Source organism: Artemia sp. Qi Xiang Cuo, chromosome 1 (genome assembly GCF_049724085.1).
Source record: "Artemia sp. Qi Xiang Cuo chromosome 1, ASM4972408v1, whole genome shotgun sequence".
In the NCBI taxonomy this organism is placed as follows: domain Eukaryota; kingdom Metazoa; phylum Arthropoda; class Branchiopoda; order Anostraca; family Artemiidae; genus Artemia; species Artemia sp. Qi Xiang Cuo.
Genome location: NC_142794.1, coordinates 20,429,162 through 20,454,969, shown reverse-complemented (window position 1 = coordinate 20,454,969; position 25,808 = coordinate 20,429,162). Strand labels below are relative to the sequence as shown.

Here is a 25,808-nt window from a genome sequence, read left to right as displayed (position 1 = left end):
AGGATCTGGTAAAGCTTGCGGGTATCATGTGAGCGTGGTGCTTTCTCTAACGACACGGTAGCATCTTCCCACATTTGGTGGCGGTCCAGACAAACAGAGCGTTTTACCTGTCTGCGCAGCTCTTTTGTTTCTTTTTTAGGGCCGCTCATCTTTTGTCTTCGCTCACCGACTATTGACAGGGTCCTAGCGGTAATCCAGTGCTGTCGTTTGATTTTTGCTCGGCCGAGGATCTCATCAGCAGTCTCTGTCATCACAGTTTTAAAGGTCTCCCATCTCTTCTCGGGGGGTGGGTTTTAATCAGAACTGAGGGCGTCAAATCGGTTAGTCAGTTCCAAATTGAGGGCCTGTCGAACTTCTTTGTCTTGGAGCTTACCGATGTCGAATCCGGCCTTGGGCTTGGTTTTCCTCCGAGTTGCAAGACGTAGCAAAATTTTTGCAGCAACAAGTCTGTGGTCAGACCCAGACTGCGAGCCTGTGTCCGCGCCGTTGTAAGAGCGAGAGTCCTGTACGGAGCTTCTCCAGCGCTGGCGTACGAGAATGAAGTCTATTTGAGCCTTAGTGACACCGTCATTTGAATGCCAAGTTAAAAGGTGGCTAGGTTTGTGCTGAAATATGGTATTGGTGACAACAAGGTGGTTCATCAAGGCGTAGTTTAACACAACCTTTGCCTATTCTCGCATCTGTGACCTTGTCCAAATTATCCCAGGACTTGTCTTGTGGTTTGGTCCGAGGGACCAACTCTTGCGTTGAAGTCTCCAGCAACAATCAAGTAATCACGTGCGGCAACAGAAGGAGACAGCTGCTGTAGCTCGCCGTAGAAATCATCCTTGGTCGTATCAGCAGCGTCACGGGTGGGGGATAGGTAGAAATTATCGACACATTTGCGGAGTTTCCTTTTAGTCTGATTCTGGTAAGTCTACAGGAGACTGGTTCCCATTCTAGGAGAGCATTTCTGGTTCTTTGGTTTATGATGAAACCAACTCCGTGGAGTCCCGAATTATCCTCTACTCCGGAGTAGAAAAAATGGAATTGATGTAGCGTTTCAGGAGCTGTAATAACTATGGAGCCAGAACCTGAAATTCTGGTCTCGGAAATTATATATATATATATATATATTATATATATATATATATATATATATATATATATATATATATATATATATATATATATATATATATATATATATATATATATATATATATATATATATATATATATATATATATAAAAAAATGGGTATAATTTAAATAAAACCGTGGAACAAAAAAACTACAAACTTTAAATAATAAAAATCCAAATATTTCGACTCCACGTCCAGGTGCCTTTATCAACGGGAAAAAAAGGTTAAATTAAATTAAACACAACATATAAAGAAAAAGACAAACAACAACAACAAAACATACATAAATAAAACCCACATCTTAATAACCTCGAAAATACTGTAGCCTAAGGATATATATTGCATATACAAGCTTAGATTACCTGTATAGTTCAAATGATCTTAACCTTGTAATTTCAGTCATGAGTGATGACCTGGGGCTTATGTAAATTTTCAAATAAATATAGTATTCCATTTTTGCTAGATATTATTGCCAAATTGATTTTATAGGAGAGACAATTTGGTGTACCAGAGACAATCTTTTTTTATATTACAGTGTTTGCAATGTTTAGGAGGATATTAAGATGTGTTTTTTTTTTTGTTTTTTTTTTTATATACTTCCGGACATGGAGTTGAAATATTTGGATTTTTCAAATTTGAAGTTTTTTTCGTTCCACTGTTTTATATAAATTATATCCTTTTCCCCCTTAAATTGTGAATATATATATATATATAAATAGTGAGCCATTGACCGTAACTGCCATCTATTCAGGTGGAAACAAGTTGCCGAATCCATGTGATATTGCTTAAAACTTGGTTGACTTCATTATCCTGCTTCGAAAATAATTTACAACCTTGGTTTTTTGCTAGCTATCTTTAAAGTTTTTGCCATGCCCTAGAAAAATATTTTGTGCCCAAACTTTTTCATTTATCTATATTTTAATTGATCCTAGAAATTTTTTTATTGAGTTCTTAGAATCCTTGATGATCAGACACTATAAGTAGCGCTATCGTTTCCTTTTATAATGCACCAGTCTCATCAGATTTTGGTTTTAGTGGCTAGAGGGTGGGCGGTGCATACTGCGCCAGTATAAGGTGGTACATAGTGAGCCACTGACTCACTATCTACCATAGAATTATTCACCCATTAAAAATTTACTGTTACCTTCTGTACATGACAAAATACTCAGAAAAAGATAAAGAAAACAAGAAAAAAAAAACAAAAGTACGCCTACAAAAATTACCCACGTCTATAAACAACTTAGACTTTTAAGCCAGTCCCAGTCCCTTCAGCCGAAAATAGGGTAGATATGATAGATAGAAAGATTTTATTACATACAAATATAAACAACACAAATAATTAAATAGAGCGAACAGGAAGCTAAGCTCTAAAGTAATGTTAACAATTAATACAGTGAGTTCAAGTACGCCAAAAATAAATATAAAGAAGATAAAACCAAAAAAAAAAAAAAATCATAACATATAGAAGGAGAAGGACAAAGGAGACTACCCCAGCACGGGAAATTCTAAAAATAATACTAAGAAACAAATTATCAAGAAGAATCACCCCGTCATCAACGGTTAATAATATATTCTACTAATTTAGTTTTTAAAAGTGATCGGCTATTAATGTTTTTTGAGAGAGCTTTCCTTCTTTTTTAGTGTGTTTTAAGCGTCTTGTGTTGTTCTTTTGTATAATTTCAGTGCTTTCCGATAAGCAAAGATTCCCTTGTGCGCTTTTTCGGTATAAAAGGGGTTCATTCATAAGCAATAAACATGACAAAACATGGAGCAAAGCTCGTTAAGGTAAATAATTACCCCGCTAGGCTAAGTACTAACTTGCACAAGTTAACAAGAGTATAAACTTTTAGATATTCCACACAATTATTGTTCTGTTGTTCAGTCTTCTTCTCCCCTTCTGAACTTCCACACCCAGCACCTTATTCCCAATAGAAATAATTTTCTATTGGTAATTTTAGGTTTTCTATAAAAAAAACAGACAAAAATGTTTTAGCCCAACTGCTTTCTATTGCATGATCGCTTGATAGCAGGATCATGTTGTCAGTATTGGATAATACGGCTAATGGAAAACAGGATTCTTTACCTTCGTCCAACTGGTTTATTGAGAAAATAAAACATCCAATTCGAACAACAGGCTTCCCTAAATCTCATCTCCAGTCCTATTAATGGTAGTACCTTCTGTACTTTCCTAAAACCAATTAATAAATTCGTGTACCACCTACATGTACAGATGACGTTTACAGACTGCCCCTTACATCATAGGACATCCCTTCCAGTCTGACACCAACATTACAAAATAAATAAATAAAAACGATTCATATTTTTTTTTTTTGCTGCAAATCCCTCCTTTTACCTTATTGTCTCCTCGTCGTTTTAGTCGCTAACCTACGGTCACAAACATGAATACTGGTAACTAATCTATCAAGGTATCAATTACTCACTCCCCATTTTAGTCACAAACATGACAAAATCTGGAGTAAAGCTCGTTAAGGTATATAATTACCTCACTAGGCCTAAATATTAAATTGTATAAGATAACAAAATCAACTACCAAAAACTTAACATGAAACGAACAAACCATTTGGATTCTCCCATCTTCAATCCATCGAACCCAAAAAAATCTTATAATTATTTTTATAATTTAACAAGCGAAGAAACCATAAAACTTCACCCACTCTTTTCATAAAACAATGGTCTTTTAGATGTGTTCTGCTAACTTTTTTTTGTAACCCCCCTCCACCGATAAGAAATCCTGGATGCAGCTTTGTCTGCGTCAGTTGAGGGTGCTTTAAAATAAAGTGGGGAAAGTGCTGACTAATGATGATAAACGTTCTTCTCCAAGTTCTAATCCTAGTGAGTTCTGAAGTCCGTTTCTCTTTGGAACTCACTCAGATTTGACTCCTGTACAATATTCTGTGGCAAACCACTCCAGGCACTTAGGCAAACATGACGCACAGAAAGGTTTGATCGAGTAGTAGCTACTTTAAAGTTTCTAAAGTGACTTGTATTATATTCGTGAACACTTGAAACCGGCAAAGAAAAAGACCGCTAACGCCGCTAAATTATAAAATTTCACTCGGTCGAAAAGGGGTAACATCTTAATTTCATCTCACTTGGACCTCACTGAGCAACGCTCATCATCACTAATTAGCACTCTCACCACTTTATTTTGAAGCACCATCAACTGGTACTGATGCTGACAAGTCTGCATCCGGGATCTTTTTAATGGGGGGGGGGGGGTAAATAAAGGTTCGAAAAATGCCTCAAAATTTGTTTGTATGCAACTTTGTTGCTTTCTTACGAGTCGAACAAAAGTTTTAGCTGTTGTTTTTTTTTTTTTGGGGGGGGGTCAACCCGAATATAACTAGGAATCTTTTCTTCTGGTTCAACTTTACCCTATTCTGGTTGTGATTAATACGTGTTAGATCATTAAGTTCTTCACAATTTGCTAGACTCTTCTTACTATCTGCTACAAACTTTTATGCCTTGTTTGAAACCTCGACCTAAAATGTTTTAATGTTGAGCTAAGATTAGCATAAAGTTTGTAACCCTCTTATTAAGGCCTGTAGTCTTTTAATTGTCGCTATTAATCAGTTGAGTTTTATTACCTAATTCCAGTTCGATTTTGGGTCGATGTAATGAGTAATATTTGAACAAAGGTCCAAAAGGAAAGGTCCTCATTAAGGGCTACTATCTTTTATTATTGATTTTCATCAATCGACTTTGATTGCCCAGTTCAAATCCGAATTTTAGGCCGACGTTTTGAGTGATGTTTCGACAAAGGTCTAGAAAAATTAGCTAATTTAGCTGAATTATTCTCAAATAATTTAGTTTGATTTTCTTACCTAATTAGAAATGATTTAGGAACCATAGAATGGTAGTTTAAAAATTCGTTAAGAAGTTGGGTAAAAAAGCTGTGGGTCTGGTTATACCTAAATTTGGAATGGAAGACGTGTAATTGCTTAAAGTAAGGTTGTAAAAAACAAGTATGGGGCAACATCTTCCCTTTCTCTGATTGTATCAGTTGTCTTTATAATAAAATAGTTGGCAATCAAATATTCCAAATATCAAATTTTTATAATCAAATATCTTATCTTTGCACTAAAGTTTAACTATTATATAGTAATGATGTGAAATGAGAATCAACCTCGAAAAAGTGTACCCCTAAAAAAAAAAATTCTTAAGAGGGGTTTAGGGGGCGAGAAATTACTAGAAGGAATGTTAAGCAGATGGATGGGGGGGGGGGTAATCAGATGAACCATGCCTCTTAAGTAGATGGATGGGTGGGGGATGATAGGACAAACTATGTCTCTTGAAGATGCTTGGGGCATGGATGATGCGAGACACAGGAAAAGGTGGGAATGTCACAAAAGGAATTTTTCAGTGTTTTTTTTTTTTTTTTTTTTTTTTTTTTTTTTTTTTTTGTAGATGGATGGAAGAGGGGATAATTGGACAAGCCATCCCTCTTCGAGATGGCAAAACCATTTCCACTTTCGGGAAGGTGAGTCTATTTACGTGTATACTATACATTGACTCTTTACCGAGGTCTCAGAATGTTTAAGCCGACGCGTTTTGTAACTAATTGGATTCTTTATATTTACAATGAGAATGATGTTAAAATTTACCTTGATCTGTGGATTTTCAAGCTATTAGAAGGATTATCAGACAATAAGTTCCAACTTAACTAGCGGTGCGTCATAATCAGACATTTTAATAGGTTTAAAGCAAGCATTGCCTATTATTAATAGATTATAGATTCTGATAAGAGACTAGAAACATTCAAACAAATCCTCTCTCCCCCCTGTCCCCTCTGGGTTTGTCTTCATTACAAGCACGCGTGTAAGAATTCATGGGGTAGACTCACCAAAAAAGCAAAAAATAATAATTGTAAAATTTGCAGCATGTATTATTTGCGAAATTTCGGGGGAGAGCTGTGGAGCCCCCCTCCCCTTAACTTTCTTTATAATCCTTTTATTTATTTTTTTAGGATACTAGCGAGAGAGAATATGTTAATTGTGACCGCTACATGGAGCAAATATTTGGCTGTCCGAGGATGAAATTTGCCGAAATACCTCAACGTTTAAACCCATTGCTTCATCCCCCCGATCCAATCGTTATCAACCATATGATTAAGTATGTTCATTGTTTTTCATTTACTATCGAATCATAAGCACAAAGAATCAAGACTTTGAGGGTAGGTCAGTCATTCATTAGACGCTTCGTACCGCACACCTATAAAGAACAGACGCCGAACAGCTGTTTAGTTTAAGAAAGTTGAACTCAATAATGTGTTTCGTCTCGAATAGCTGACGATGCAACTAAGGAAGCAGCACTTAATATTATGCAATTTTGTAATTTTAGAAAAGTAAATCTTATAAGAGGTTTCGTCACGCACAAACAACACTACAACTATATATGTATAAGGGATTAGGATAATGGATACAGCAGACGTCGAAGTGCGTTGTAGTTTAAGTGAATCAAACTCATAAAACGTTTCGACTCGCACAACCGACTTTGAAACTAATGAAGCAGCACTTAAAACTTTGCATATTTTTTAATTTTAGGAAATCAAATCCAATTATAGGTTTCGTTACAACTAATGAAGCAGCAGTTGATGTTGTGCAATTTTATACTTTACAAAAATTAAATCTAGTAAAAGGGGTTTCGTCTCGTACAACCAACACTCCAATCACATGTATGTAAAGAATTACGATAATGAAACAAAACCAGACGTCGAACAGCGTTTTAATTTGAAAAAATCGAATTTGGTAGACGTATAATCGATGTTGCAACTAATTAAATAGCATTTAATGTTGCACAACTTTGTAATTTTAAGAAACCAAATTCAATACGAAGTTTCGTCTCGCACAACCAACACTACAACCACATATAAATAAATATTTCCGATAATGAAACAACAGGAGACGTCAACCAACGTTGCAACTACAGAAGTAGCTGCTGATGTTGCCTAACATCAATTTATAAATTAAAATTCATAATTCTTATTGGATTTAGACTGCTCAATAAGAGGTGTTGTCTCAAATTACGACGCTGCAGTCATTTCCATAGATAGTTCTGATTTTGAAATATCAGCACATGCTACCCAACTCTTACTTAAAAAAAACAATTTCAGTATAATGGCGAGAATTACTTTCGATTTTTTTTATGGCGGTACCAGAAAAGTTATTTTTTTAGAATCTTAGTTATTTTTTAGATGAATATACCATAAAAGGTCCTTTTCAAAATTTAGGGAAGAGGGCAATTGGACTGGGGCTATAAGCAACTCATCGTTAGAGAAAGATCGATCATTTCCTCCACTTGGAGGTTCGACTAGGTCCAAGAGTTGGTTGAGCCCGAGTCAAAATTACAAATGCTATTGTAATTTTTCTTCCGCCCTGCATAGCACTTAATGCGAAGCAATAAATGATTTTAGAAGTAATTTTTTAGATTTTCGAAATTTTTTTCCAAGTTTTCGCTTCAAACAGAAGTGGATTTCCGACATTTTGGAAATAATGTGTAAATAAAATGATGTAAAAATATAGTAACAGGTAAAATTTTTAACTAAGACGGTGAAGGTAAAAAAAAAAAAAACGGTACCCATCCTAATTTTGGTTTATTTTACTCCTTTATCCTTTTTCCTATCCTTTTAAGCATACGTTATTCTTTTTCCTCTTTTTCTGTTTATTCTCTATTTTACTATTTATGTTTTTCATCAAATATTAATAATCACTGTCTAACATAATATATAAATCCATAATCCAAGTAGATATATGATATTTGGCCCCACACTTAAAAACTGTGGTTTTGCTACTAAGGCCCTGTAAAACAGACAAAAGGCTCTCAAAACAAGAGGGAAAAGTTAACATAAACTAGAAAACAACATAAAAAGGTAATATTGTCTAGGTCTGTAAGGTATTTCCTGATAAATGGCGCTCTCGCTTCTGGTGTGAGATTCTTACAGAATGAAAGTATTTTTTTCATTTTCAAACCTTTCAAATGTTTCGAATAGAGTATATTTTTTCTCTATTTTCCAACTGTAATCGTATTTAAAAACTTTGTTTTACCCGTTCCGATTTTAAGAAATTGAACCTAGATTTTAAGTTTTGGATTTTTCTTCAATTATAAGTAACTTTGCTCTCATCACCTGTATACAATTTAATTTGGTGGAGAATTCTTAGTGTATCAATTTCTCTGCTACCACCCTTCTACTCCAACTTATAAGACCATTGTATACGTATACCAAAAAGAAGCAGAGAGAATAACTGTTCTTTACTTTCGTATCATCAAGTGTTTTGTTATAATAGTAAAAACTTTTGGTTCTTCTATGATTACGAGGTCTGTGGATGCCGGAAAATTACCTGATATGCTTACACTTACCTGAATCCTGAAAATTACCTGATATCCTGATATGCTTAGGGACTAGGGTCGTCCCTAACTATATTCCGAATTTCCCTTACTAATAGTCCATTCAGACACATGGGAAAACCGATGAGAAATAATGATTGGTACGACGGGGAAAATTTTCAAACGATAAGTACAAAATTTGTCCCTAAAAAGCACAGATAACATGAATTTATGTGCGCCAAGTCTCTTAAGCAAAATTTATTTCTTGCCAAGTATCTTCCTCTTTCCTGTTGTTTTCCTACAAAACATTACTTATGCTGGATAAAGCCAAATGCATTTCTTGCCAAGTATCTTCCTCTTTCGCGTTTTTTTACTACAAAGCATTACTTATGCTGGATAAAAACTGATGGTTCTAGATAGGAATCAACAAATCTCGAACTTTCATGTGCTCGAGAGTTGACATACTTTCCACTTTCAAAAATGCTTGCTCATTTTAAGCGGGGCTCCCACTGCGTCAATAAAGTAATAAACTTATTCGTGAAAGTGCGAAGCATAAATTTCATCGAACTCACACAAGGATTTCATTTTTTTAACTTGACTGCAATTTTTCATAGAAAGTAACTAAAATAGTCAGACATAAAGCTGAGACAACCATCTTTTTAAGCATTTTCCCCATTTAATAATATTCAAAAGTTTTTTTTTTTTGTTTCTTTTATCAAGCAAAATATTTAAAAAGTATACACTATTTTACTTGTAGAAACTAATTTGCATGTTGTTTATTTGAAATTTTCCACACGGCTTCTGATACTGGTTGAACTTTGTGGGCTTTCTTGAAAAAGTTAAATAAAGTTCAACTTTTTTCCGACAGCAACAAAGTCAACAAAGTCATGCGAGGAAAACGGTTTATTAACTTTGTGGACAGCTTTATTAACTTGATTGACGCCGTGGGAGCCGTGCATTACTCGACAACACACGTAAAACCGGTCGGTACCATAAAGAAACTAGAACAATTCCTAACTCCAAAACCGATCGGTACTATGGAAAAAATCAATCGGTTTTCCCATGGTACCGACTGGGCTTTGTGCGTTTCCCCATTTGTCTGATTGGGCTATAATTCTTGACATTCGTCTGTTGTTCCATTGAGTCTGTTGTATTCACTATCACTAATATATTTCTGTTAGTTAAGTATGCAGACGATTCAATATTTATTCAGTAATTCTCGTTGTTGCTGTTATTGATAGAAGCTGAAAAGGATATTCCTTGTCATCTCTCAACAAAGAGTATTAATGCTACACTATTGAAGTGATGAAAAGACACAAGTTCTTTTTGTCTTATGCAGCCATTGCAAGACATTATTGTCTGAAGCAAATGCATAAAGGATGTTCATAAGACAGAAATGTCATGGGAAAAAAGAAATATACCATTCGAACCTCTATTCAATGCTCTTTCAAAATGTAATAACTATTAGGTGTTCTGTGTTCGTGGGTTCAATCACAGGTTCTTCTGAGTTTTGGCTTGCTTCTTTGTATTCAGTATAAGGTAGATTTTATGTCAATTGACTTTGTTGGTTGAGTTGATCAGTTGGTTGAAGCTGCTAAATATTGCGATTGCTGAAACGACTGGCAAAACAAGGTAATTTGCTGTAACAAATAAATACTGTCATCAAGCGTGCTAACACGCTTAAGCAGTGCTAAAACCCTTAAGGGGACACTGGTCTAACATTCTCTTAAAGCTTACCATTCTTCACAGGATGTTTATGAAAGACTCAAAAAATTCTTCGAACTATTGGATTTGTATCTTTGAGGTCATCTTTTTGTTTGATAGGTCATTTGCTTACTGTCTTCGTACACTGATTCACATTGAAAGCGAGATCGAAATTTTCTTCAGTGTCATCTTTGGTCGTTTGTAATTCAGTAGAAGTTCACAGTTTTGCCATAAGCAACATAGGAAACAGCTAGATGCAAGCCATGAGTTCAATATTTTGATGTTGTATTCAAGTTAAAAGCCTAAATTGAACCATTACTGCATCTTTGTCAGTCTCTTATGAAACAAAATATTCCTTGAGCTTCGATGAAAACTCATTTAACTTCTTATATACCAATTCAACAAGTTTTTATTGTTCAACGACCCATGTACTAGATTCCAAATGACCAAAACCATCCAGTTGAACATCTTAGAAACTCTTGAAACGTGCTCTTAGAAGCATGCTCTAGAAATGGATTGCTGCTGAGTCCTAAATGCAGCCCTGCTTTGACAACCATAGAGATCCCATCGTAGAGGTGGCCTGTAAAATATCACAGCTATTTGTGAACCATCCTCACCCTTCTTTCAGCCTCAGTGGGACGATTTTGTCGAGAGGCAGCTAAGAGGAGTGGTTGGCATCTCCTTGTGTGTCTCTAGAGGAACCGGTGGAAACAAAGGACTTTTAATGTTATAAGTAACTAAATAAGTGCCTGGACATATCGAAACAGTATTTGACCATATTTACTTGTAAGCAGTGTAAATAATTTGCATTACATTCTCCGACGCTTTAAAGCTTTAGTAAATGTTTGAATTTTCCTTTTTAAATTTGAATGTCAGAGTTTTGTGGATTCGATTCGATTTTCTAAAAATATTAAGTTTTAAAAAAGGCTAAAACTTGAGTTTAAACCCTTGGACACGCACTTGTTAATATTTTAAAATTGTTCCTAAAATATATGGAAAATCTGGAATGTACTCAGAACTGGGATGTCGGGGCCTGCTCACTCCCCTTCCCCCCGAAATACCAAAGTTTTACGAATTTGATCGGACTTCTTATTCAATATATGTAATAAGATTTGTTTTTTTATTATTATTATTCACCCCCCCCCCCCCCCACCCCCCAGCCACAAAAAAAATCCTAAGCATGTGCCTGTCCTAAGAGTAAACCTTCTGGAAATAAATAATCAGCCTTCATGTTTTAAAATTGATAAACAGAATGAAACCGGCTTAATTCAAAGTTGAGAATTGAGTGACTACCATCAATCTCTAATTTTAAAAGGCCTAGTTTAGGTATTTTTGACATTGTTTCGATTGGCTTTTCTGTAGTGAAACTGCACCCTTTTTGTGTATTTATTGCTATCAACAGGGTTTAATTTATTCTATTTCATTTTAAAGTGTTGACGGGACAGAGCTGAAGAAGACTTCATGTTATGACATTGACGTGGAAGTGGATGATACTCTAAAGACTCAAATGAACAGTTTTCTCCTGTCTACCGCCAGTATGCAGGAAATACAGGTATTTATATTCGCGGGGGAAGTCGTATTGTTTCTATATTGCCGGATGAGACGAACTACTGGTAGTCTCTTATAATTACACAACATTCACTCTAAGGAAATTTCTCCAATCAGATAAGTCTGAAAAAGGTTTATGCCTCGTCAACTCGTTTTTTTTTTTTTTTTTTTTTTTTTTTTTTTTTTTTAGGTTTACCAGTTACCAAAGACATTATTGATATTGCTTCCACTACGGTAATGCATTATAGAAATTGGGGTTAAATGTTCTTAATCCAGTAATAACAATCTCACTTATTTTGTTAACTCGTTTTTCTCAACTCACCGACTTGTATATTTTTTGTACTTTTGTCAAATAAATGTGTTAAATTTGTGAGCCATTTTCAATCAAACACTAATGTTAAAGATTTGATATCGTTGTAGTAATAGCATTTACATGCGGCTGGGGTAACTTAAGTTCGAATCTTAGATAAGACAAAAAAAAATTTAGAGGGGACTAGGGAGTTTTTAGCCTTAGAGAAGACTAAAGATTTGTATATTTAGTCTTAAGAAAACTTTAAGTCGAAAATAATTACAATTTTTTTTTAGTTCGTTTTAGAAATTTAGAAATAGAAAACTATTTTTTTGTCAAGAATCTCCGAAAATGAGCGAAAACTAATGGGTCCGAAACGCATTTGGCTTCACTTAGATCGATCATTCTAAATCGTTTGCCTCAACTTAAAAACTTTTTTTTACTTGGTCATTTCTGACTTAATCAATTTGATATCTGTTTTGTAAAGCCCAATTGGTTTTGTGTTTCTCGTTTTCACTTATATTCATAGATTTTCGATAAAAAACTATTTCCTACTTTTTGGTTCGTTTTGACGGTTTATTTTTTAATAAGAAAAAAAAATTTCTTAGAGTTTTTAGGACTAAGGAGTTTTTAGCCTTAGAGGGTTCAATCCAGATTTCTAGTGATATAATGAGAGAAAGATTGAGATGGCTAGGATACGTTCTGCAGGTGAAGGATGAAAGATTGCCAAAGATGGTCCTTGTCATCCAACCGTCTTGGGCCAAATGAAAAGCGGATTGTCCCCGAATGAGGTTGGAGGATGTCTTAAGGAAAGTTTTAAGGGAAACAGGAACTTCTTGGGAGGGTATAAAGAGGGAGGCTTTGAATAGGTTGAAATGGAGGAGGAACGCAGCTGTGTTGGCCTCAGGTGACCTGGTGCTGCAGTGAGTTGTCATTAGAGGTATTTTATAAGTATATTTCAATTAATATTTCTAGCTTTTTATTGATTTTAGGAGTTGTCTCTTCTACTATTTATTTTAAATTTAGTCTGATTTGTTTTTCTTTGTATTCTCTTAGCATTGAAGACGGCTCCGTTGGGATCCTTACTGAATTTGTGCTTTCATTTTCTCCGCTTTGTTTTGCTGGCTGACAATTTACCTCGTTGATATTTGTCCTTCGCGATTTTTTTTTCTTTTTGTTTATGTTTTCTCTACTTATGCTCTTATTTTTTCTTCTTTTTTGTCAAAGAGATTTATAGGATTTATTTTTTGAATAAATATTATGCTAACAAACAATAACGAGAGGAGATTACTTTAACTCTTACTTTGACGCTGCGCTCTGATTACTTTGACTCTTAAAAAGGGCACTAGAAATTATGATTACGAATCCAATGAGTTCCCTCCAAAGCATATACAACCATCCTTTTTATAAAAACCTTATATGCCCCAAGGGCATGAATTAAACCCTTTCCCTGAGAGCTGTAGGGGGGGGGGCGTAGTCCTCACAGACATAATTTCCGAAAACTTCAACAAAAATGTAAAGAATTGTGATATCCAAATTTTTCTTGGAGGTGGTAAAGCAACGGCTGAGCGTGCATGAGGGGGGAGGCTGTTTGCTCTCATATCACTTATGCTCTTAAAAAGGGCACTGTAACTTCCAATTTCAAATCTAATGAGCCCCATATGACCACCCATTCAATAAAATCCGTATTTGCCCTCATAAAATAACTTACAACCCTATCCTCAGTGTAGGGTTAAACTGCATTGTGTCTATTTTGCAATTGGCTCTCTACAAAATATAAAAATATGTTTTGCTTTCTTCTCTTTGTCTAAGTTTTGTTTGGTTTTCCTTTTTGTCGCTCTATATTTTTTTCCTTCTCATTCTCTTTGCTCTGTTTTTATACTGAAATGGTCAAATCTTGTTTAGTTTGAAGAATGGGCAGTGAATTTTTTTTTGCCGAAAGTTGATCACAATTAAACAAAAAATAAAGAATACAGTAAACAAAACACACACAAAACACAGTGAAACAAAAAAAAGGTTAAACACAAATTATGAATAGTCAGAAAACTGACAAACATATACATTAAATTGCAATCCTTCACAGGAAACAGAATTTAATACGAAGTAAGATCATGATTATTTAAAACTTGGCTTTTAAGGGTATGATTGAACGATGCTAGTAGGGGAAAGACTAGAAACTCAGCTAGTGTCCTGAGTAGAAAAGGCAAAGAAAGTTCGAAAAAAAAAGTATTTTTCCAATGACGAAACCCAAACAAGGGGAGGTTTTGTGGGGGCTGATCTCAGCCTAGTGAAGGGAGGTCCCAGTCCCCGCCTGAAAAAAACAAGGGCTATGTGTGAGGGCAGAAGGCCTAATTTGCCGATCTTAGTATGTGAAGGGAAGTGACAGAAAGTCGGTTAGCGGGGTTTTGTCCTTTAATACAGTAGCTTTAAAATAAGAACGTCACTAATAAAAAAAACATTAGTCAATAAAAGCAAATGAAGCAAAGGGATGCAGAAATCAGCAACAACAAAAATTCGAAGTAGTAAGTGCTAAAAGAGAGAGAGAGAGAGGCTGCATAATATTGGCGTCTGTAAAGTATAATTAAATTCCTATAGGTTTGACATTACTAAATTTTAAAAGGATGTAGGCTTTATTCACGGAGTTACAACTTTTTTGGCGCGGATCTTTGTGTTTTGAGAGGCTAAATCGTAGATATCTAGTTTATTCCCGTCCACTTGGACCACAAAGAAAGATAATAAAATAATCATTCTCATTACTAAATTTAGCTCATTTTCTTGAACATTTGATAAAAGACAGTGTTTACATTATCCCCTAGTGTTTTTTTTAGGTTTTCCTGAAATCCGGCAAAAGACAATTGCTTTTTCCGGAATCTCCTCTAAAATTGACGACTTTTTATTTTGTGCTCGCGTTCATTTATTTAAGAACGTTGATTTTCAGGGAGATTTCAGAGAACCGATTTTCTTTTTCGGAAGTCAGGGGGATCTTAAAAAAATTAGGATATTGAAAGCAAGTTAAATCTATAAGGTAGACTTTTGATTTTTATATAAGTTAGGATTATGACCATTTTCTTTATCTCAATCTATTCCTGTCTCTAAAAGACAAACAAGTCAGCGTCCTATAAGGATTATTTCCTCTGATAATTTTGTGTTTCCTGTTATTAAATTTATTGATTAAATGCCTCGTTTTTTTTTGTGGTTTTTTTTTAGAACCTGGATAATAAGATTCACGAGACTGTTGATTCTATAAATCAGTTGAAAACATCAAGAGAATTCTTCTTGAGCTTCTCCAAAGATCCACAACAGTTTATATACAAGTGGCTCATGTCACAGTCTAGAGATCTCAAGGTAAGATTGTTCATTTTTATATTGTAGCTAATCAATTCTAATAATAATTTGCGTACTTGTATGATAAACCCCCTACCACTCAAGTTGTTAATTCATTGGCGTATTATAGGACGGTTTTTCTTTGTTATTTTCTTTCAGCTTAGCGTGTGACAAGACAGAGAGAAGTGACAGAATTGATGGAAAATATATGATTTGGGCTATATATTTGCACATTAAGAGGGGGGTGTGTGTGTAAAGTATTAGGACAGTGTGAAATTAGGAAACAATTCTTACTACATATAATATGCAGAATATAATATGCGGAACATATAATATGCAGAATAATTGCACCTAACACATTAGGCATGCCCAAATTTGTTTCTAAAGTATTATATTTTTATCTTACTTTGATATATTTCATTAGGATTGAGCGTCAGAGTAACATATTAGAAGAATATTGGACAGGGGGTATATCATGCAAGTACCATAATTTGATTCCTGGTTGTTCGAATAGGAATGTGCTTGCCGGCTTTTGACAGCTAATAGTAACTGAATTAAAAAAAAAAAACTGTTTACATTTGAAAAATTTTCAAATTTAAAAGAATATCCATATAACGATTATTCAGAAATGGTTGCTATTATCCTTGTCAAACTTCAAAGCAATGACAAAAACGAATTTATGGAATTTAAAAAAAAAAAAGGCTCCAAAACCATCGAAGAACTGGGAAGATCGAAATAAGAAAAAGTAAACAATTAAAATTTCCGTATGATTAAAACCCATGTATGTGGGGGGGGGTAAATTCTCTTATCATATTGTAGCTGATAATTCGATTTGTAATGTTTGATGTAAATTTGTGATACTATGAAATTGATGATATGTAAATTTCTTTTTGATTGTGATTTTAAAGATTCGGTATAAGTTTCACATATGTGCTCCTAAAGCAAATAAAAACGACAATTAACACCCTTCTTGTTAGGTCCGATTTTTTTTTTTTTTTTTTTTTTTTTTTTTTTTTTTTTTATATAAATAATGAATCCTATAGGATTTAAAATACCTGCAATAGCCATTATGTAGGGTATTATAGATGCATTGAGTTTCTTGTGATAGAAAGGAGACTGTTCGTCTTGGCACTAGGCCTCTATGTATCCTATTCTCTCAGTTTCATATTGTAGCTTATCATTTTTTACAATAATTTGATTCTTGGTTGTTCGAATAGGAGTATGCTTGCAGGCTCTTGACTGAGCTAATGCTTTCTGAAATATGGTTCAAACTTTGACGAAGAAAATACTGTTCAAAATTTATGAAAAGTTCTCACAAGGAAAAGTCAGTACCATATTTTATATGTCTACCATAGATATAAACCATATTAAAATAAGAATGACTCATCTATTTGTTAGAAAGATTAAACTATGTTTAATTTTGGTAATGGCATAACAAAATCACTGGTACATGAAGTTCCTCATTATTCGTAAAACTTTAACAGTATTAAACGTCCTCTTTTTCATATTTAAAATATGAATCAGAAATAGTATTAACACGCAGTAAAATGAAATAGATAATAAAAATGAGCTTCAAAACTTTAAAAAGCATTTTCGACAAGCTCATCATTGTGCTTCACAAAGTACGGAACAAAAGACGATAGATACTGTTTTGACGCCTTCTGGGGGGGGGGGGAGAGTGGAGGAATGCGCGTAACGAAATGAGAGCTCCTCTGTGTGTTTTTTTGTTTTGTTGTGTTGCAAAAAAAGGTAAAGAATACGGCATTGGACATTATAGTTCCTACCGGCAGTGCTGATCTCAGTTTCATGGTTCTTCAGCCAGGAAGTGCAATGGTGGGCGGAGGCCAGCCATCCTGTGTACCTATTTAGAGCTGGGTCAGTTTGATTCGGATTCGTGATCTGTGGTCTGCGTAGGGAAAATACAGCTCACAAAGAGAATGCGGCGTGTTGAATTGACCAGCTGTTTGGCTGAATTTTGAAATTCCCCTAAAACAAATCACCCGTCGGCAACCACGCGCTGGCAATAGTGAGTAATGAAGAATATCTCCAAGGGAATTAGTAACTGTCAATAAAAGCCAGTAAAAGATAATTCGACTATAAAACTAAAAAAGAATTTTCAAATAAATGTCCGTTGGGAAATCACTCACAAGGTCGAACAGGTTTTTATCAGAAAATAAAGTATTTACCCCGCATACTCTAAATCTTCTTTCAAGCAAGTACAAACTAATTCCCTTCAAACGAAATTAGGCCATAAGATAGTGACTGATGGAGGAATGGGGGTAGGTTTAATACATCGAAATTAACAAAACTACCAAAATATAGAAGGAATAGAGATTTCAGTGTAGGAACGGAGTCGAACACACACAAACACAAATCCCAAACGCCTTAAGGTCCTATCTGACATTTTCAAGCGTTTGATGTAAATACCAAAAATTGGTTTTTAAGCTACTCTAAAAGGGAGGGCCAGGAGGATAATGTAAATTAGGACGATCTATTGGTAATTGATTGAACATAAATTGCTCTGCTGATCCTTCCTTTTGAGTACAGCTTAGCCAATAGTTTTTGGTAATTATTCCAAAGCTTTTGAAAATATCAGCTACCTTTAGACGTAAGAGAGACGGGAGGCTATAGATAAATTTATACTTTTTCATATAATTTAGCTAGGAGGAAAGTAAATGCATTGCTTTATGCCTTTTTATGCTCTTCCCAAATGTAATAATCGCTACTAGCGCTTTTTTTTTCCAATTAAACCCACCTCCTCTCCTCTCAGTGATGACAAATTTTAAATTCAAAATACATCTAATTTTAACTTTATACGTCACCTACTCTTTTTTTTTATTAAATAGTAGCCAAACCGGACACACTTCAAGTCACCCTATATTACCAAAAACCTTTCAATAAAAGAAACAAAATTTGCCACTCCCATGGAAAAGGGCGTCCTCTCCCAAGAGGAAGCCCTTCATACGGTGGCTATTTTTTACCATACCTCTAAACTCTTCCGGATGGTGACCCTACGTGTCTCCTATAAAAAAAAATAATAATAATAAAGAAATTTAAAATAAACTAATTAAATTAATAATAATAAAACAAATAAACCAAATTATCTATCAGTATAACTTTCTTTTACAAAAAAATACACCAACATATTTACAAGTTACAAAGACCTCAAAAAAAGTTATAATGATACCACTTTTCAACTTTATCATTTCAGTTTTCCCTTTTAACTATACTTCAGCTACTATTTAACTCCAAAAACAAAACAAAAACAAAATTATAAAACTGGCAACGCTGCTTTACCCATTTCTACTTACACTGAAACACACACTCACAACATATCTTCTCAAACATAACCTACACCTTTCCAATAAACTCTCCAACCAACAACTCCATCCACTCAACATCCACTCATTCCTTCCACCTTTCAGGTTCACTTAAACGCTCTATCACTCTCCTACAACCACAATCAAACCTTCTTAACTCAATCCCTTTTGTCCTCTTCCTTCTTTTCCATACATATTCACATAGTTTCATCACAATCAACACCACAGCTCGCTCTCTCCTCTCATTTCCAGGAATTTCTACATTCCGTTTAATCAAGCCTATCTTATCTTCCTCCGTATTCCAAATTACTCCACGATCTCTTCAGGTACTAAAACACTTATCTACAATTCCTTCATTTTATTTACAATTGAAAAATTCGTGCTTCAGGCCATTTATCACTATTTCGTCGCAAAGCTTGAAATTTGTACATTCATCTGGGTTAAAACGACTTAATTGATCTTGAAGCGGCAGTATCTCATGAATAAACAGAAACATAAATTCCTTTATAAACTGACTGTACGGTATATTATGCATTTTCTCAAACGATAGCTTAAAATTCACAAATGGTGGATTTGTTTTCACGTAAAAAACCACTTCTTCTTCCCTAAATATCCATTCACTATCTTTTTCCTTTCGGCATTTTTCACCTGATCACTCAGCAAGCCTTGGTTTTTCATTTCTCGAATACTCCATATTACTTCATGGAGTTTCTCTGGCACATCCCTGATCATTTTTGTTTTGCTAGTTTATCCTCCTCAGTATTTATCACTGGTAAGGCCCATCCTCTTATTATTTTACCGTCGATCCATTTACTACAGATCATCTCACAGACGTTTCTAATTCTCAGAGACTTACACATCTTTCGGAAATTTATAACATTAAGACCCCCCTCTTCTCGGAGCACATACAACATTTTCATACTTAGCTTTTCCATCTCCATCCCCTCCAAACAAAACGCCAAATGCTCCTTTCTACCTTTTTAGCATACTTTTCTTCAGGATTAAAAGCCGGTGCCAGAAAAACAGCAGTGGGAGAGCATACATGTTTACATACATGCACTGCTCTCTCAAACATTGACAGAAAGTATGTTCTCTGATGGCCTACCAGCAACCCCTCAATCTTTTGCACACGCTCTTCCCACAAATTTTCCATATTCGCCATTCTTTCAAAAAGTGCACCAAATACTTTCACTAACTGAGCCTCCTCGATCCAGACGCAATCATCTAACGGTGGGCACTCACCTATGTTTAGTAACTGGCTCTTTTTTCTGTGTATTTTTACCAAGAAATGCTTCTCATACCATATTAGTCCTCTCACCACTTTCATCAAATTAGCCATACTCCCAGGAAGGAAGGCCCTATTGTCTACAAAAGCCAGTGATTTGAAGAAGATATTCGTCTTATTGGCAATCCCTTGTATCCGCCGTTCAACATACTTAAAAAGTGGATCTATATAAAGTTCGACTAAAAAAGGGGCACTCGGATCCCCTTGTCGCACTGCCCTTTCAAGCTTCAGCCTTCCACTAGTGTAACCATTTATGTTCACAATCGCCATCGGGCTCTTATTTAAATTTTCCTACCACTTCACAAACCGTTGATCAAATCCAAAATTTTCCTTCATCAGTGTCCTCAATATCGACCTTATAACCGAGTCATACGCTTTGACAACATCCATACACAGTAGGAAAGCCAATTACGGAAAACGCCTTACTTTTTTACCATTTCGTCGTCTGCGTACCAACAAGTCATGCAGCACGTTGAGAATATGCTGGGCCTTCTTTCCTCGAATACCACCAAACTGATATCCTCCCAGGATTCTAGGCACCACCTTCTCCATTCTCTTAGTAAAAAATTTGGACGTTATTCTGTAGTCAGTGTTTGAAACAGACATAGGCCTCCAGTTTTGAAGGTCCATTCTATCTCCTTTAAAAAGGAGAGATATCATGCCCACATCATCCTCTAGATATCCTTGTTCAACATAGCTTCTCACCACCAAAGTAAAGAGATCCCCGATTTCTGGAAAAAAATCTTTATAAAATTCGTATCCAAGTCCATCCACCCCAGGTGACTTGCCATTTTTCATTCCTCTTATTATTTTTTCAGTTTCCAGCCGGGTTACCTCCTGAAGTATCAGCTCATTCTCTTCGGTCTTTACCTTCCTAGCTGGTTCTAAATCTGCCAAGGAATCCATTCTGCAATCTTGTTCTTGATCTGGCAATGTGTAAATTTGCTTATAAAAATCTTCCACTATTTTTCGTATCTCCTCTTCATTTTCCACAAATTCTCCCTGCTAATTTCTTAATCCCCTAATTCTATTATTTTATCTCTTCTTTTTTGCCTTAAATTTCATTGCTAGATTTATTTGTTCTGCATTCTCCTCTTCACCCAATCTATTCTTCAATTTCCAAATCTCAAATTCTTTTTCTTCAATCTTTCGTAATTCATCTTTGACCTCTTTAAACTCGTACCACACATCCGTCCCCTCGTCAATCTCTTCCTTCAGTTGGTTTAATACTCTAAAGATGTCTTTTATGTGCTTTACTCTCCCTTCTTGATTCTTTTTCCCAGTTTTGTACATATGATTTTACTTTTTACTTTAGGACTTTCCAAAATTGCACTGGCTCCATTCCTTCTATAAAATTATGCATCCAAGTTCAAACATTGGCTCTCAGCTATTCTTTCAGTGGGCCCTTTAGTGGTGAAGGATTCAGTTTCTAATATTTCTTTATAAGTTTTTCTCGGTTTGTGTTGGTTCCCATATCCATTACCAGAGCAGTGTGGTCAGAGAAAGATACGAGTTCGTTCTGTACACTAATCACTTCCGTTAACAGATTTTGCTTCACATAAATCTGGTCTATTCTGCTTGATCCTCGGTTATCCATTCGGGTAAATCTAGACCCTTTCCCAAAACGAAACCCACATATCTTTCAAATTCCAAACACTTATCACCGCCTTCAAACTTTCACTGTATCTTCTTCTAGCTACTCTTCCATCCTTCCTAAGGCATCTGCTTTGGACACTATACAATTAAAATCCCCCAACACTATCAAATTTTCTTCACAAAGGAACCTTTGCAATTTTTCACGAATGGTATTCTCCCGTTGTGTGAAGTTACCCGTTCGTGACGGGAGGTGGACATTTACTATTGCTAATGACCCACAACGCAAACTACAAATGCTTCCATCATCTTCAAAACGCATGCTTCCTTGATCACACTGTACCCTTTCTTTTAAAATGAAACCAACGTCTGGCTCGATCCCTCCATAAACACACTGGTAACCTGTTGGGGCTTTAAACTTTTTCGATTCAACTTCTTGTAGACACGCTACATCTATATTCCGTTTTGTCACAAATTCTGAAATGAAACTCTGTCTTTTTGCTTCTTTTGCTCCATTCACGTTTAATGTAGCTATCCGCATTTAATTACTTAAAAAAAGAAAAAAACTTTTCTTCCTTTTCACCTATATCCTCTTTTTCCCTCCATTTCCTGTTTCCTTTCCGATACCTTTTCCTTCCGTTTTTCTCTCCTCTGATTGGTTACTCCCCGTGCTACCAAGGGATGCCTGACTAAGGGTTCTCTTCGGTGACTGACTAAGGGTTTTCTTGGGTGATGGTACATTTTGGTTTGTTGCTCCTTCTTTTACTTGGTCTTGTTGGGTTTTGGTTGGTGATCTCAAACTCCTCTTTCGGTTTTCTGCTACTTGTTTGCTTGCTCCTGCTTCTGAATTGCCGTGTTTCTCTGCTTCTTTGGTCGCTGGCCCACTTTCTGCCGCTTCTTTTGTTGGGTTCGGGTTTTTTTTTAGCTCCACCTCCTTTCTTAGCATTTATCTTAGCACTTTCCAGTACCATGTTTACCGCAGCTGATGGTAAGAGTGCGCTAATGCCTCTAACTCCTTCATTTTCTTGCGGTGGCTTTGGTGTTGCTATAGGTTATGGTCTCCATGCCGACCCTAAACTTCCCGGGTTTGGACTCAGGACACTGCCTTCTTTGATTTTTGCGATTTCTCTGGCGCAAATTCTTTTTTGAACCCTTATAGGAGCTCAAAACAGCCCATAGTAACCAAAAGTTTAAAAATGCATGTCTAAAAAAATTTATTGAGAAAAAATCGCCATTTATAGCTGGTTCAGGAATGGCAATACTATTTAAATTATTATTAATAGTAAAATGTTATTTTGAAAACAAATTTGCAGGAATTTCTAAAAAGAGCTTAAAACCCCTTGAAAACGGCATCATAATAAAACAGAAAGTACAGCTCTGAAATCACCATTATTGAACACTCTAAACAGGAACCTTAGAGCCCTCAACTTGAACAACAAGGAGAATCACGTTTTTGCATTGATTGGTTAGCATTGATTTGTCCACTTTTTCTCTTCTTTTCTTTTTGTTCCACTTCTTTTTTTCTTTGTGATTTTTTTTCTTTACTTTTTCTTCTACTTTTCTCTGTGATTTTCTTTTTCTCTGTGGTTCCGTAGATTTCATTGTCCATTTTGGTTCATCTTTACCTCAGAAAGTTTTCCCACCCCTTTTGCTCGGGGAGTTTAAATTAATACGTCTTTTCCAGTTTCCAACCATTGAGCACCATTCAAAATTCCGTTTACAGTTCAATGTGATTGTCGCTGTCGTTTGTTCCATGCCTTTTTCTTTAGGTGTTGCGTTTCTCAGTTTCAATAGTTTGCTAGTCACATTTATCAATGCTTCAATTTCATCAATCAACCCCTTAAAAATTTTGAATGACCTTAAATTAGAATTAGCGCCTTTGCAAAATTAACGTTTTTTGTTATTGGACCTTTAACCTCTTTTTTTTCTTTGGACGCTATAAAGTGTCATAGAGAGTTGTTTAAGGGCTTATTTAAAATCTATTACTAATTATAATAATAATTTTTATTACTAATTATTTTTGTAACTATTTTTTAAACTTTACATCATAGTCTTTACAACTATAGACAAAGGTAATGAGTTACCTTTTGGGGTCCTATTATGGGCTCAAAAAAGAATTTGCCCTGGAAGTGATAATCATCTTTGGAAAAGGCATAAAAAAGGGCATAGAGTTTCGTATTCGAATTTTCTACTAGATTGGATGAAAATGTATAAATTTACCAATTTGCAATAGTTGGTTCACTTTTGAATAAAAGCCTCTAACTGATGAATCTTTCTAGTCTTCGATAATATCTTTGGATGGAGAAATTTCATTTAATGAACTGAAGCGAATTACATAGGAATTATTCCAGCATAAGAATAACTCATGACCTTTCAAAATTATATTGAGCGCATTTTGCTGTATAAATATAATTATAGGGTAAATATACCGAATAATTTGTTTCAAAATCAAGTTATCAGTAAAGTATATTCGCCACTTTTAACGCAATAACGTCTTACAACTAAGAAAACAACAATTGAAAAAAAAAATCCTCAATCGCGACCGTTTGTTCCATTTCGGAGCGTGTCTTTGTAAAAGCAACGATATACATTGACAACTCTGAATCTTTTGATGAATCTTTGCTTTCTTTGCATTTAGACTATGACGGACGTAAGTGGCAATCCAGAGGAGGAGAGACATGCTGATTTCTATGAGCAAAGTTGGACATCTGAAGCCATTTGCAGATACTTTTATTCAAAAATACAGCAAAAACGGGCGGAAGTGGAACAGATCTTGGGAATTAATAAATATTGACCTTGACTTGGAAATTACTCTTAATAATATGTTTTATCCTTATAGAATTTAGAACATTGTATGTGTTTTTTCTATAATAAAATGTCTCTTTTTAATCTAGTTTCTCATTGCAATGCTTGATGTATTTGTTATTAAGAGAAATCGTCTTCGTATAAGTAAAAAACCGGTTCACTTTTCTTTCAGGTCAGACATTTGTTTCTTTGACATTTGTTTCTTTGACATTTGACATTTGTTTCTCCCGTCCATGCATTAAAAAAAAATTTTCCGCTTTAACATTCTTCTAAGTATTTTTGCAGATGCCTAGAATCTATGTAGTTTTTTTGGTAAATTTTCTTTTGGTTTCTTAACACATTGCAGTGATCAATGCCTTGATTGGAAAACGTCTTGATATGGAATAAGCATTGCTTGTGGTTCGACCGAATGGGATTATTCGGCTCGTGTCTCTTTCAGAACAGAATTGAAATATTTCTCGTGAACCAAAAAAAATATTAAATAAAGGTCCCAGTTCTACTAGTTAATGGACTTTTCAACTATGCTGAAAAAAATGGCTATCTCAAAATATTGATCAGACGAATTTGGTGATAAGGGCGTCGGAGAGGAGGGGGCTAGACAAATTAGTCGCTCTCCAATTTTTTTCACTTAAAAAGGGTACTAAAACTTTTTATCTCGGTTCAAATGAGCCCTATTCTGACCTTCTACGAACATTGGTTTGATGTGATCACCCTTGAAAAGAACAACAAAAAATAACCATACATCTTTGATATTTTGTTCTGGCAAAAACACAAAATTCCACATTTTTCCGAATGGGAGCTTGAAAACTGTAGTAGGGTTCTCTGATACGCTGAATCTGATGATTCAGTTTTCATAAAGATCCTTTCACTTTAAGGGGATGTATCACCTCTTTTACGAAGACAGACAAATTTTATAAGGCTTGTTGCTTTTTATGGGTACATTAAATTTAAGAAATCTTATATATTTGGAATCACCATATTTTTTTTTTTATTTTTTTTTGTAGCTCTTGCAGTTAAAATTTTGTGTTTGGGAGTGTCGGTTAATATTCCGTCTAGTCGCTCCTTACTTACCGTTCGCCACCACGAGCTTTTTGACAAGTGTAGTGTATTAACTGGATACATCCTAATATGGGCAGATGAGCTACTTGCATTCCCCAAGGCTACTTCATGAACGTGAATGCTATACTAATACCGTCAGCTAATTCGGTTTCAAATAACTACACTGCTGGGGGCTGAGCTCTCCCAATTCCTTCCAGGCTCGAGTTACGCTCCTGAAAAACGCGGTCCTAGATATAAACATTGACTTCATCTTAACTATGTCTATTAAACAGCATAAGATAAGATAACGTGTATTTCAAGCAAAAATGTGGCATTTTACAAAAATAACATACAATATTAAAAAATTACAGCACTCGTAACAATAATAAAGAAAAAAAAACAAAAAACTACTCTCTTCTTTTTTCAAAATTCTCA

The 25,808-nt window shown here is 35.1% G+C and overlaps 1 protein-coding gene across 4 annotated transcripts in view; it reads left to right on the top strand.

Moving 5' to 3' along the window:
* The window catches only part of Bap60 (Brahma-associated protein 60), an 86,766-nt gene extending 62,347 nt beyond the window's left edge, over window positions 1-24,419 (top strand). For all 4 annotated transcript variants that reach the window (XM_089093092.1, XM_089093025.1, XM_089093254.1 and 1 more), the window contains exons 8-11: window positions 6,111-6,256; window positions 11,603-11,723; window positions 15,216-15,353; window positions 24,169-24,419. In XM_089093092.1, coding sequence (XP_088949218.1) covers window positions 6,111-6,256; window positions 11,603-11,723; window positions 15,216-15,353; window positions 24,169-24,324 — 561 coding nt within the window. In that variant the 3' untranslated portion in view covers window positions 24,325-24,419. The remainder of the gene's footprint in view (window positions 1-6,110; window positions 6,257-11,602; window positions 11,724-15,215; window positions 15,354-24,168) is intronic.
* The last annotated feature ends 1,389 nt before the right edge of the window (window positions 24,420-25,808 follow it).